Source organism: Orbicella faveolata, unplaced genomic scaffold, assembly GCF_042242905.1.
Source record: "Orbicella faveolata isolate gen_17 unplaced genomic scaffold, um_ofav_v1 contig_12, whole genome shotgun sequence".
Classification (NCBI taxonomy): domain Eukaryota; kingdom Metazoa; phylum Cnidaria; class Anthozoa; order Scleractinia; family Merulinidae; genus Orbicella; species Orbicella faveolata.
Genome location: NW_028301539.1, coordinates 16,510,222 through 16,524,314, shown reverse-complemented (window position 1 = coordinate 16,524,314; position 14,093 = coordinate 16,510,222). Strand labels below are relative to the sequence as shown.

At 39.2% G+C, this 14,093-nt stretch overlaps 1 protein-coding gene across 1 annotated transcript; it reads right to left on the bottom strand.

The window, feature by feature from the left end:
- Positions 1–17: 17 nt before the first annotated feature.
- LOC110061746 (uncharacterized) lies at positions 18–10,953 on the bottom strand. The gene is made up of 8 exons (XM_089282561.1): positions 10,704–10,953; positions 10,399–10,610; positions 9,909–9,952; positions 7,181–7,582; positions 6,762–6,890; positions 6,033–6,155; positions 2,441–2,569; positions 18–1,401 (listed from the first exon to the last, which is right to left on the bottom strand). The coding sequence occupies exons 2-8, from the start codon at positions 10,524–10,526 to the stop codon at positions 608–610; spliced, it is 1,749 nt and encodes a 582-aa protein (XP_089138687.1). The 5' UTR covers positions 10,527–10,610; positions 10,704–10,953; the 3' UTR covers positions 18–607.
- Positions 10,954–14,093: the final 3,140 nt, after the last annotated feature.

Genomic DNA, 14,093 nt, shown 5'->3' with positions numbered 1-14,093 from the left:
TAAAGACACGATGTATATGCACTTATAAATCTTTTAATATCGAATGTAAAATACGGAGGAGGTATTTTGACACTTTAAATGGTGTCTGCTTAAACAAATGGCCCGAGTTCATACACTGTGCTATCTTGCCTCAGAATGTTCTATATATGGCATTAAAAGCTTTTAACCCTTTCGACACCTCTTTAGAGCCAGACACTACTCTGTAGTTGTATTGAGCTGAAGTGTGGTATTTACAAACAATGCGGCAAAATTATTTTTAACATTACAGTTTGGAGATCCTAACGTACATCGAGACAGCTACCCTTATTGATTGGGCATGTACTCTTTAAGGAGAATGCGCATGCCAATCAGGCTTAGCACTAACGGATTGTACCCAGGTCCCCATCCTCACGGCCACTAAATGTTGACTTGAAGACGTGTTTGACATGAGCTGTGCTGAGCTTTCATATAATTCTATTCAGCTGCCTCCACAATTTTATTGCGGATTACTCTAAATATAAGTAAGTTATATTACTATCTACATTCAATAGCTTCCTTTCGACACTGTACAAACTACACTATACAACATTGTCTTGCAAATGAATGCATTGTTCCAGGAACAGAGTTATTAGTCCTCGTGATGTTTGGCAGTAAAGTTATTGCTTTTCTGTTGTTCAATTTTCGCGCCGGAGTGAAAGGTCTGGCGCCGAGTGATTGTATCTTTTGTATTAGCAGCACTCCCTGGTATCGTGCCAGCAATGTCTTTCGACAGCAGTCCTGGTGGCATTATCACAATCTGTAATGAAGCTTGCGTATTTCGTTTTATGCCCGCGGTATCTCGCGCAACGATTGTTGTTCGGAAGGACTTTCGAGGAGTGACGTAGCAGAACAGCAGGAGACTCCTTTGGGTCTTGATTTTCCCGCCATTGGTGATAAAGAAGTGATCCAGCTTACTCTGAAATCTATATCTTGTCCGTAGGTTTCCCGCGTTGTCTTTTTCAGTAGTACGCACACGATAAACAGTCGTATCGCGTGACGTGTTACAAGGAACTTTAAGATAATAGGAGGCTTGCGTAAAAGATAGCGACTCTTCGCTTTGATGTTCTCGAATGTCGATGAGTACAAACGCTTTGGCTGATCGATTCTGCACTCCATTGGAAGTGTTGGGCAGTTGAAAACTAGCCTCGACTTCAAGTAAGAAATTGCGCATTTCATCCATGTCGAGTTTACCACTGACCATGATTTCCCCAGTTTTGAAATTGATTGTAAATATTGCTGGTTGCTTGAGGTTCTCGGACAGGAGAGAGTATGTGATAATGCGTTTTTGAGGAAAGGTTCTTGCTTCCACCTTAGTAACCACTGTGTTAGGTTGTGCATTTTCGCTCACGGCCACCGTATATTGGTCCTGGTAGAAGGAAATTTCTGTCAAGAAAAGGAGAGGAAAACAAGAGGTCTACAGTGAGGAAAAGGAAACAATCGAATGACTTAATGTAACTTAATTAATAATTATCATGAACTGAAGATGGAAAAGAAACTTACTATTTTCAAGGAGGGACACGAAAAAGGAACGGAACATCTGATTCTATGACTAATAAATGACTGCTTGTGTCTGTTGGATTAAGACGAAGCTATCTTCAGGTACTGTTCACGATGAAAACGATTTTATATTTAGAATGGGGTTCATGTGCCAGAAGTGTCAGAAGTGCGTTACTGGGTACAAACGACCTACACTAAAGTAATTCGGTTTACTTTGCTTAAACTATTTCCTCGCCATGTGTTTTTTGGACGCTTTATTCAGATATTGACTCGACACTGTCCCTGTGTTACCCAGTTATATCGATTTGCGAGACATTTAGCTTACGTTCTCGAAAGTGTTTCTGAATAAATCAACATCTTATACACCGAGCTTTCTTGGTACGTATGGGCGAATCTCGACCTTGATCTTGAGTACAGACCTCATTGTGTTAGGTCTGTACTGAGTATATATACTCACGACCTCGTTTGCGATCAGTACTTACACACTGATCTCCCGTTTGGTGTTAAGAAGCAAGTTTATCCAGACAGTTTAGATTAGGCAGTTGTTTCTTACTTTGCATTTGGCCCCGAGCTGGTTCCCAGAGTCCTAGAATGTTACCAAAACGCTCGCGGCGGTAGATGAAAGAGACCCTAGGAACGGGGTGACAGGGGTTTTACGCGTTCTTCGATTCATCCTCAACCCGTTAAAATAAAAATGACATGAATATGATTTATTAATAAAATCCTGACACGAAGAGAGCGGCTTTTAGCCAATTTTTCTGTGGTCAGTTTTTCCATCACGCATTTAATTCCCCAGAGGGTAATTTATCGCAATGAATTTGATATTGTTTCTCCGATCGTCGATCGCGGACAGAAATTAAAGACCGCCTAAACGTTTCTTCTAAGTTCAAGCTTCTCATGAGAGAGATAATGTCGTTATTGTTACCTGGATAACACGTCTTTTTATTGGAATGAAGAGCGTAACCATCTGGGCATCCACAGCGGTACGAGGACCTGGAGTTGACACAGAAGTGCGAACAGCCGCCATTACTCTTGGTGCACTCATTTTTATCTGCTGAGGAAAAAGAAGAAATTGAATTGGTTGGTGGTAATTAAGAACCAAAGCAGAATAAACAACAGGTAAGCAGCGCAGTTTTTGACATAAACATGTTCAAAGGATTATGCCTATGTGGAGATATATAGTAAAGATTGTGAGGCGGTTGTTGTTGGGAGCGTATTCGAACACACCTTAGCGAGATTTACAGATCTTAACAAGGTACAGTGCTGAAAACACAAAAGTGCAACGCTAGATTATTTTGTAATTATTTTGAGCAGATCAAGATTTCACAGATCCATGTCGACTGTGTAGAGACGTGGCATAGTAGAGGGCAAAACAGGTCGAAACTGTGTATGATTAATGACCTGTTAATTAATCCAGCGAAAGATCTTAAAAATCTGATGAACACTTTGGAAGTCGAACCAAAATAGTAACAGAAAGACACAAACCGGGATATATGCGGGACATGTACGATTTATTATTAATTTTTTTTTTATACGTTCATATTTTAGCTGCAATCGATGGTTTTGCGGTCCAGTTGTGCAGCACATGTATCTTGCATGCAAAATCAAACAAAATAGACAGGCCACTAGCTTATTTTTCTTATTAGTGCCTCCGAGTTTTCCTTGATAAGCCAGGTGAAGGAGCCATGCATGATTTCCTTGATAAGCCATCGCACAATACAAAGCAGAAATCGAAAGACCAACGTCAGAATTTGTGAATTTTGGATGGAAATGGAAATTTGGATGCAGCGATGTTCTAGCCGTACATTCCAGGGGGAAATAATTTATTATGAATACTTCTGATTTTTTTGTCACATGACCAATCGATGTACAAGGCTTATTTTGAGCGATTGAAGGCCCCCTTGCGTGTAGGAGCTTTCACATGAATCGAATGGATTGCACATTTTGTTCCTCGACAAGTTTCACTGAGTTTGAATAACCCATCAAGTAGTTTCTGAACTGTTTCTCTGTTTGAAGTTGACCTGTCCGAATATTGTGCAGTATTACTAAATAGAGGATAAACAACTTGCCAACCAACAACATATGTGCAAGATTAAGAGGTTACTGCTGAGCCAAATAATCGGCATTTAATGAAAATGATGTGTTGCGGTGACGCCGAAACTGTCAGACAGTTTCAATCCTGAGTTTGGTGGTCCTTGCTGGGTTTGTTTTGCACGTGTAAATAGTCTATTGTTGTCTTTGTTCAATATAAGTAGTTGTAACAGTGGGACAGTCCACAAACAAGCTATTTTATTTTAAGCTGTAATTTCCGATTAAATCACCTGTCGTGAGATAAGGCCCGGCACTTGCTGCTAATTTTATAAATGACAATGAACTTGCATGAGCTGTCGTGTCACGAAATCACGTATAAATTCCTTGTTTTCCTGGCCTTTCTTCCATTTGCAAGTATAGTCCATATGATTTGTTCTTTCCAGTATAATTACCGGGGAATGATTTTGAGTAGGCGAAGGAAAACCATGCAGAATTTTAAAATCATAAATCGTCTAGGAAATTAGTTGCAATTAAGCTTTGACACTTTCTCAGTGGTACGTAACGTAACCTTTTGCTCTCTATAACATTTTCCGTTTCACGAGGAGGCAATCTATGAAAAAAGCTCGCGGTTAAGGTAATCTTAATACGCAATATACACAGGGCAAACTGCATTGGCCTTCAACGTTACATATTTGGTCTGTGCGTTCTTAAAACGTTTTTCGCACTTAATTGAGTGTTGAGTGATTTATTTTTTCAGAATTTAGCGCGGAAATGGAAAAAATGAAATAGGGAAAAAAGAAGCGAAATAAAGAGACAACGGTAATACGCGTACGTTTTTGCAGTCAAGGGTTTTGGCGGGAAATTGTCGGACACAGGTTGCAAATCTTGACGTCACGAGACTGCCGCTCGACTGAATGAAAATTTGACGAGTAGGGCCGGCCTTGCTGTAATTGGAGATTCCAGTCTTCAACTACGACTATAAAATGGGAACAAAATTTCGTTCTTTAGCTAAAAAAGTAAGTATTTAATAGCGTGATTATGATGTGTAGGCGTTCAGTTGATGAACGAATGCTCTGGATAACCTAAGGTGTACCCGACCCAGCAGTTTCTATTTCAGTAGAAATAGGCACATAAGAAATAATTTGATCTACTTTCCGTTTTCTCAGGAAGTTTTAGGAAGATTAATTAACGTGTTTTGCAGGGGTTTATTTTCATCCGCGACGTTCACGGCATGTTCGTGCATGGAGGTCAGCTGTCTTTTGAGGTAAAGTCACGGTTACGTAAATAGAGATGCTAGTCAAGAATTTCAATCACCTGTGAGAATTTTGAGGTGTTTGAGAGCGAGGGAGAGGATGTAAAATTGAATTGTTGGGAATTAGCGCTCGACCGCCAGAGTGTCACAATCAATTTTGTTTCATTCCGATGTGCATTGGCAGTGAAAATATTTTTACTAACCATGTTATTAGCATCAAAAGAGAGGGAGTTCCCCTTCAAATCTTTCACAAGCCATCTCAGTTTAACTGGCTTCTCGCCGACTCAGTCGAGTGAAGCAAACTCTAGAGGGCGTGGAGGTAGAGTGTGGGGTAAACTTGTTCAGGGATTACCATGTATCAAAAATAGTTTCCTTTACACTATAGTTATAGTGATGTCAATGTTCTTTAGCAAAAGCACGGAAATGGAAGGAGGAAGGTTGGAGCCATTTTGAAACGAATATTGTAACAGAATGCATTGCATCAGGAGACTTGAGGTTGCCCTCAATTCTCTGATACCAAACCAGAGGCGCTCAATGTATGTTACACCCCGTTTATATTAATTGGCCTAAGAAGGAGGATAACCATGATCAGTATTACAATTCTACTGTGTTTAAAGATATAAAGAAGTCAATCTTTTGGGCGGCAACGCTGCAAAGTTTAACTACATCTAAATAGACGCCGGTTATACACGAGCAAACCTCTCACTGAATAAAGGAACATTGCCTAAGTCAGCTATGTAGCTAGTGAAGTCAGTATTTTTAATCGTACTCGAAAAATTCATCAGACTTTTACAGTTACAATGCTCAATCAATACTTGTAAGCAAATCTAAGTCTCGAATAATAAAAAAATAACAACTTGCAAAGCGTTGTTACTACTATATAATTTACTCTAGGTCTCCACTTTTTATAATGTTCTGCTACTAGATTTTTTTTTCTTTACACATAAATTGGTTATGAGTTCAAAAAAGTAAAACCACGTGTCTGTGTCCTGGCAAAAAAGGAGGATATACTTATTCTAAAAATTACTTATTCAATATATTGCGAAAGATTATTGACAAAAACTAGGAATTTTTAAATCGATACTAGATTTGAAATTAGGGTTACTGCTGTTGTCCGCGTTGCGGATCCGTTCTTTGCTTAAGAAATATTGCCTTAATGCTTTGAGCTATTCTGCCGCCTTTGGTTCAGTAGTGCATCCTCAGAGCCCACTGCCTTCACTTATAGTGTCATTACCTCTACACCTTCTCCCATCTGGCGCTTGCTTAAAGCCTCTCTTGCACATACAGTAATAGCTTCCGTCTGTGTTCACGCACTTGTGGTCACAACGCCCATTTGCTATCTTGCATTCGTCGATGTCTGAAAAAGGGCAACACTGATATTAAAAACTCGGCTAAAGTCTATGAAGTCAGTTTGAAAACATTTTTCTTTTTAACATATTGATTGTAACTTAAAAAATCTTCCGAACTTGAAAGATATCCTAAACACCAGAAATTGAAGAGAGTAAACTTAGAAAGGGATTCTGCAGCTACGGGCTGACAGAGAACAGTGGCGGATGGGAACATATTTGACTCAATCAGGGCAAACAATTCGAAAAAAGAAAGAAACGAGGCAGGTTTAACAGGGTTTTTTGCCCTCTTAGTCGTGCTGACCACGCCCAACATAAAACACACTATTAATGGTCTGATTTTCGAAAAGGAAAAAAAAGAATTTCGTTGCGTCAACTTCACGGTATTGCATTTTTTTTCTCGTGATTGGCGTTTGCCCTCCTTCTATACGTCTCAAGAGTTCTCTAAACAGTATTAGGTCTGCAACGAACTACAGCGAGACTCGTAGAAACATGGCAATAATATGGCACACTAAAGCGTCAAGAAGTATTCTTCCAACAGTCAACGAGGCTGCCATTTCTCTGAGATGACTCTGACTTAGATCGAGAGGATCACTGAACATAAAGTTTTGACCAACCTTCGCAGCGTGCTGAGTCCTTTGGTCCTCTGTTTGCGTATCCTTCAGGACAGTCACAAGCGTAGCCTCCGTACGTGTTTCTACACAGGCTGGGAAATGTGCACACTGGACGCTTGCATTCGTTCTCATCTATATGAAAAAAAAAAAAAACCTGGAAGTTAAACGCGTACCTATGAAATGCATGCTATTCAAATGAAACGTTTTAGCTTTCAGAATATTCTTTTATTTCGTCTTAACTGTAAATGTCAGCAACTTCTAAACAACAGATTGACCAGAGTAAGTCAAGCTGACTATAGGTTTCTTATTGTCTCACGTTACATATATTTGTTTAGTCTAGGGTAGAAACGAAGAGTACAAAGCTGCAGAATTCAGTTCGACCAGTCACAAACAATTTGATTTAAAATCATATAGGATCTTACCAATTGACATGTACGAAATGTAGAATCCCTTGCCAGTGGTACCATTGTCGGAACGAAATCGAATCCATACGGCGTTTTGCGGTGTTATAATTCCATGCGGCCTTGCACCACCGCAGTATATCAGTGGGTTGCGAAACTGCTTTGAAGTAGACAGCATGACATAGTCCTTCGTGCATCCTGGTGAATCTTCCAAGTCAAATTGGCGTCGAAAGCGAACTTTGATACGGAATCCACGGGGCACTTGCACGTGCCAAGTACATTGTGAGTTTACCTGATACCCTTGGGGGTAGTTTGGGGAGCGGATTGTTCCGGTCGTTTGGGCGAGGTGAATTGTTTTCTTGTCACATCGCGGTAACAGAGTGGAATTAACGGCGGCTGTTGTCTTTATTGCTGTGTCAGAAACTATACAAAATAAATAAGCAATTAGAGTATTTCTTCGAGAAGAGACTTTAAAAAGCCCTGATATGTAATCTGTCTACCTTGAAATCTAGTTCGTTTAGTTATCTGTCTTGTCCGTTTGGGTTCTGAATATATCACTAGGATTTTTGGTATCCCCCCGGTTTCGCTTCAAAACTTCTTAAATGACCTTGTTTTTATACTTACTGAAAGAATGTGCTTACCGTTTTACTGTATCTTTATCATTGCGTTCTAAAAGTATTTGCACTCGGATGAATCGTTGCTTTACTGACAAACGTCGCTCAATCTTTTTCGTGAGACAAAGCTGCTAAACTTGCAAAAACCCGTTAAATCCTTTAAATAGGACGACTTCCTCTAACCCGCCTACTTTAATCCAGTGAAATTGTCCCAAAAATGTACTATATTGGTGACAAATTGATCAAAGGACAAGCTAAATATACGGCTCAAAATCGAATGGGACTTAGTCCGTAGGTAAGCCCATCGTCGTTCGATCTCTAGTACAGAACCCGACAATAGAGTGCTTCTTCCATAGTCCGACCACTTTAAAACAAGAGTTCATGCTTGAAACTTCCAGAGACCTCTCCAGAATCAAACATTGACCTCCCATATCAGACCATGGAAACTGATACGCACACTTGTTAGTAGAAAATACGAAAGAATACCCATTTAAGGAAACGTCCCTCTTGAACTGTTTTAACAAGGTAGCTCTCAACACACAGTTATCAAGCCAGGTATGAGGCCCCACGCAGCTATGGATAAATACCTGGCTTGATAATCTAAAGGACATGAACATCCTAACTTGCAATACTATAAGCCGTGCAGATAAATAAGCAGCCATCAAGCCTTTCGCAGCTAGATGTCGTGTTTGCTGTGCTTTTAATGAACTTTCAAAGAACTGAGAAAAAATACAATACTAGTAGTAGTAACAATCTTTTATTAGGAAGCTCCATCACTAAAAGTGGTTTACATAGAGGTCCTAATACTAATACTGAAAGGAAAAGAATACAAAGAAAGTCACTGGTATAGAATTCAACGTTTTACGAAGCGTTTTGGTGTTTTAGCATGTCTCAAGCAGATTTAAAATGAAATGAAAGGTTCGGCACCTGTCCACGTACGTGTGCGAACAAATTTTTGCTCTTCTGACAGCGACGACAATGAACATTCTCGATAAAAATAAGGAACATCTTTTGAACGCGTTGCTGAAACGATTTTGTATTTGCTCTGCAAAAGTGTAGTTGTTTTCTTCTTTTGTTGTTGTTCAGAAGCGGCGTGGTCTTCAAGACAAGACTGACATTCAATGATCTGTTAATGGCTGAGCTATAAAGACCGTGCAATAAGCCGACGTATTTACTTCTTGACAAAATGGAGGCTCGTTTGAACATCGTTATTTATTGTAAAACTAGCTTCGGGCTTTGTCTGAATGAGACACATGACTGAGCGGTACTTTTAGTAATGAATATAGATGTCGAATGGTTACGAGCAGATATGCTATGGCACGTAATGGGAGCCACATATGTACTTAGCTTGCTGAGATTAAAGTTTCTAAAGTTTCCGTCTATAAATAATTACAAGGCTACTAGGAAGAGATAAACTCTATTTCCGACCAAAATGATGTAATTATCTTTACAGAGCGAGGGCTGACTAAATTTACACGCTATGTCAACAAGAGTAATAGAGCCGACTAAACGATGCTATCACGATATAGTGATAAAATTTAACCAAATTGGAAAAAAAACACGATCAGCGATGAAAAGACGGTATCAGGCTATAAAAAGTAACACTCCTGAAAAAACATTTCTGAGTAATTACAAAAACAAAAATTGAAGCGCGAACATGTTGATGAAAAACAATTGGAAACTCTTTAAACCAAGAGCAAGCTATTGCCAAGGTGCTAAACCATAAGCAGCTATGTTAACTTCTCCTGTTTCCAGAATTTAACATCGTCTTGAAGAATTTACGTCGCAGCTAACACTGATTCGTTGCATCCCTGCTGAAACTTTATTTGAATGGCTTTGAAAGTAATAAAAGCTTCCTTTTTTAGCATTTAGTCAAGTAGGTCTGGGCTTTTTGTGTAAAGGTTCTTTCAAGACTGATTAACTATCGCCAGTTAGTCTACCATAGGAGGCCCCAAGTGACCAATTGTATATTTCAGCTTGAACGACCGCCTTTATTGAAAAGCGGACAATTAAATGACACGCTTGTTAAAGAAAGTGAAAATGTTTTCGGTATCTAATCCGGTCACGTATTTGCTTAACAAATGGCGGTCTTACTCTTATAACAACTTCATTTGAATACGAACTATACGGCTTACCTGTTCCACGCCTCGCTCCTTTGCATCCAGGCACAGCCGAAACGCTGTAAGATAAAATACATTTTATTCAGTTCTCAAAATTGTTTCAACTTGAATAATGCATGCTACTTAAAAGTAATTGAAAAGCAGCCTGCTTATCAACTCAACTTCGTTTGGACACAGAAAAATATAGTCCAAACTGCATGCGAATACCAGACGGACGTGCAAAGTGTACAGGCAAACAGAGCGAGGCCTAGCACTTTGCTACTTTCTGAAACCCTATGATAAATACTGTTGTTGTCTTTGACTGAAGAAACTCGCCACGCGGTGAATCTTCACAAGTCACCGAACTCAGAAAAAAATCTCCTCTCATTCCACACCAAAGTGGCTTTAAATCTTTACACACTAAAGTCCTTACGCTGGCGTCTTTCCACACTAAGCCAGAGCTCCATATATTCCTCAAGTGCTTTGCATTATATCATAGTGAACATCTAAAATAGTTTTTACTTACGCAAGGATCGCGAAGAGAATAGCAAAAATTGCAGAATCGTTCATGGCTGACCGACGTTCTCCAGAAATCAAGTTATCGCATGTACATTCCGGATCTAACTGAACACTGTTATACCTCGCGTATTTCATAAATCATCTTTGATGGCGTTTGGCATTCCTTTCGAGGGTACATTTCCAGCCAATCAATAAAAACCAAAGGGGCAAATATTCTTCCTGTATAAAGAGTGAGTATCACAATACATTACACAACACGAACCGTGGAATTGTCTAATGGGATAATCAAACGAGGCTATTACGGCGGATTACCGAAGTTTAGTCGTTGACAATTGTTCCAATAAACTTTGGACACTAATTGCACAGTACAGCAGGAAATGCGACTCTTGGCTGTTTGAGTTTTAAAGATGTGGTTATCCTTTTAACACGTCAAAACCTCTGCCGGTCCCGCTTTGTAATTGCTGAAGAAACAAAAATGAATCTAATCGCCTCCAAATGTACTTTGAGTTTGGAATATCAGTTAAGTGAACTAAATTTAGTTCACCTGAAATTGCCAGACAGTTAAAAGAGGACCCAAACGAAACCGAAAGGGGAAACCCAATCTTGTAGTTTTGGCCTTAAGATTTTGAGAGCAACCCCAATTCATCAAAGTCAAAAAACAGGGAACGTGAAACGCAACCACCGCCTTTATCAACGGCGGCACACTTTAAAATTAAGAGCATGTCGAATGTTTTATCGTTTTATTATAAATTTTTGGATTTTGCCGCTCGGCTCCCAAGTATTATGATTTCAAGGTCGCGCTTTCTTAAATCGATTCCACATTTTAAAGTTTCTTTCAACTTTAGGGTATCAGCTCTCACATACTTTAATTTCATATCTTTTTAGCCATTGCATTAGGCATTAAACTCCTCTTTGCGGTTTGACGCTGTCAGCTTTAATTCTAAGAGTAGAACCGACTATGTCAAAAAAAACAAAAAAAACAAACACTTCATTTTGCGAGGCTTTCGAAGCGATGTACATTTCTAACATTAAGTTCTAACCACTCTGTGGCAGCTACACCATTCAAGTCAACATTTCTGGGAAGAAACTTAAGGACACCCCAGCTGCGTGTAATATTGTGTTTGTGCGGCTGTAGAGACGATATGGGTGATATTCGTGTTTTCATGAACTCTTTACCAGGGGGATTAAATTTTCGCCACGAAGTCTGCATGCATTACATAGTATCACACCTTTCTGTTTGAAAAGTACAAATCATAAATCATGTCTCTGAGAGAGCTGAGAAGACAGTTTTTATCGAGCAGAATTTCGACAAAGGTACTTAAAATACGCGAGTTGCAAGCTGGGAAGTTATGTAAATAATCCGCGTGGAACGTCGACACAATCAGAAGGCATTTGGAATTCCAAAAAAGCAAAGTAATTTGAAGACCTTTTGAGGCAAATTAAATAATTTTGAAACAATATGTCACCGTCAGCTTCTTTCTTTTAGTTAGTTACCACAATACGTGTACAGACTTAGTCAGAACTTCTACGACGACGCTTTTTGGCGGCGCCTTGATTGAAGACACGGTGTCCAAAAAAGAAGGACTAACAAAAAAATCGTCGTCTCAAGTTATGTTTGAACAAAAAAAAAAGCTTGGCAGCCAGAACGCAAAAATAAACGTGTTCGGCTTTTATAGAATGCTGAATATTCTACGTCTTCGTCTTTAGAAGAGAACTTTAACTGAAAAGGTCTTGCTTGGGGAGTGTTGGCATCACTCATTTCGGGTGAAAATGAGTGCTTGTGCTTCTTTTGAAGACATGTCTTTCCTCGCAGATTTTGAGAAAGGATAACCGGACATGCGTGCGGTTTCTCACTCGTGTGCATTTCATGTAAAATATACCGTTTATATAATTAAACCGTTAACAGATATCAATTAGACAAACAAACGACAATTAATGGTCATCTAATGATCTGACCTAATCAGTAAACTGCCTTCCCGTCGCCAGTGAAACCCTGCGGGTTCTTTAGCGAAGCCGAAAAGACGGCTATTTTGTGTTTTAGTTGGCTCAACTCAAAAAGAAACATGCAAGTAGGCATTGTACTGGAAAACAGGAAGAAAATGATTTAAGTACGTGCAGTCAAATTGTGGAAATAGGCACTAACTTCCTAAAGTAAACCACGAAAAAATCCAATGTTTGGTTTTGTTAAGATAGTTTCATGTCTTGTTTTCGCTCCTGCTTCATTATGGTAGCGCTCCATTCAATTTTAAACAAAATACACCCAGTCTCTAGCTTTACGCCCAGCTGGCTTTCAATCAATTTAATATGCGAATACATGTTTAAAACTTACAATCTTCCCTTAGTCGCGAAACATCTCTCTGAGTAGCAAATTTACTTTGAAAAGAAGTGGCGGTCTTGGTGTCTCGTGAACGGCGCCGCTGAGCTCGTAACCGTGCTGGTGTCAAAATTTCTCGGCGCCAAGTTAGCCATTGTCACCGTGTTTAATTGTTGTGGATCTCATTAGCACGTGCGTAACAAGCAATAACCACTAAAATACGCTAATGAAAGCGTCACGAATCCGGTCTGAAATCCACCTAGTATGTCTAGTATTGTGATAAGCTTATTTCTAAACTCTTGGCAAGGGTACTTCAGGCATCTCTATATCACGTCTTGTTAGTTATTAACGCGTTTGATAGAGAGCCATGACATTTTGTGCCGTGGTGGTTAACCAGTGTCTCAAAAAGGTATTCCTTGACGAATGCTTTTCTTAACGACAAGAAGTGATACTTCAGCAAAAGCTGGAATTTTTAGTTCGTTCCAAAGCTGTCGATTTCACCGCACATCTGTAACGGCACAAGAAAAGCTTCTGGCACGTTCTATAACCGAAACAAGATGGCGTTGTGTAAAACAATATCGTATTCTGTTATCTTAAATGGTATCTTTATGACAAGAGATGCTATACACATGATAAGATGGAAAGTCGCTAAAAATCTTTTAGGACAAGTACATTTGTAATATAATTTAACATATGTAATGTTATTAAACGAAGAGTACAGTACTGTCTAATCATTGACCTAATTTTAAAGTCATGATAACTTGGCTAATATCAGGCGTTTGTTTGTCTCGAAGAAAATATGAAACCATCGCTATCAAGCGTGTCATAAAGCTCTAATTATCCTATATTGTATGAATTTCAGTGACCAGGAATGAAAATTCTTAATACTGCTTTCTTTTTAATGCATTTTATTTCAGATATCAATGGAATTCATGGAAGAAGCTAGTTATAAATCAAAAAGTTATCCTGAACTGATCGAATTCTCTTTCCGCGACAACTGGCTAGTCACATTTGTTCTGATAAAGGTATCCAGCTAAACATTGTTTAGCTGGATAAAAGCGGTAACCCTCACACGTTTAAGAGGGTACCTTTTGTGACTTGAAAACTGAGTAAAGATCATGAGAGTGCACAGCACTGCCCCTTCTTCACGCCGATAGCATATTGAAAGTAAGTTAACTTGTTTGACGAATCAATTCTATAAAACTAATTAGGTAATTACCTTAATTAATCGACAGGCAAACTGCATGCTCTTACAACTCATATACTAACCGCACTGAAGACCGCAAAATAAGAACGTTGCGCCTTCCGCAACCGACAAGAATTCGTTCTGCGGTCTCTGGTTTTTCACACGTTATTACTAAGCGGAAATGTAGTCTTATGAACACAGA

What these genes read in the sequence shown, in the direction of transcription:
- LOC110061746 (XM_089282561.1), bottom strand. Translation starts at nt 10,526, where the DNA reads ATGAAATACGCGAGGTATAACAGTGTTCAGTTAGATCCGGAATGTACA. An exon ending in ATTCTCTTCGCGATCCTTGC is followed by an intron (nt 9,953 to 10,398) that starts GTAAGTAAAAAC and finishes TTTATCTTACAG; the next exon opens with CGTTTCGGCTGTGCCTGGAT. An exon ending in CATTTCGTACATGTCAATTG is followed by an intron (nt 6,891 to 7,180) that starts GTAAGATCCTAT and finishes TTTTTCATATAG; the next exon opens with ATGAGAACGAATGCAAGCGT.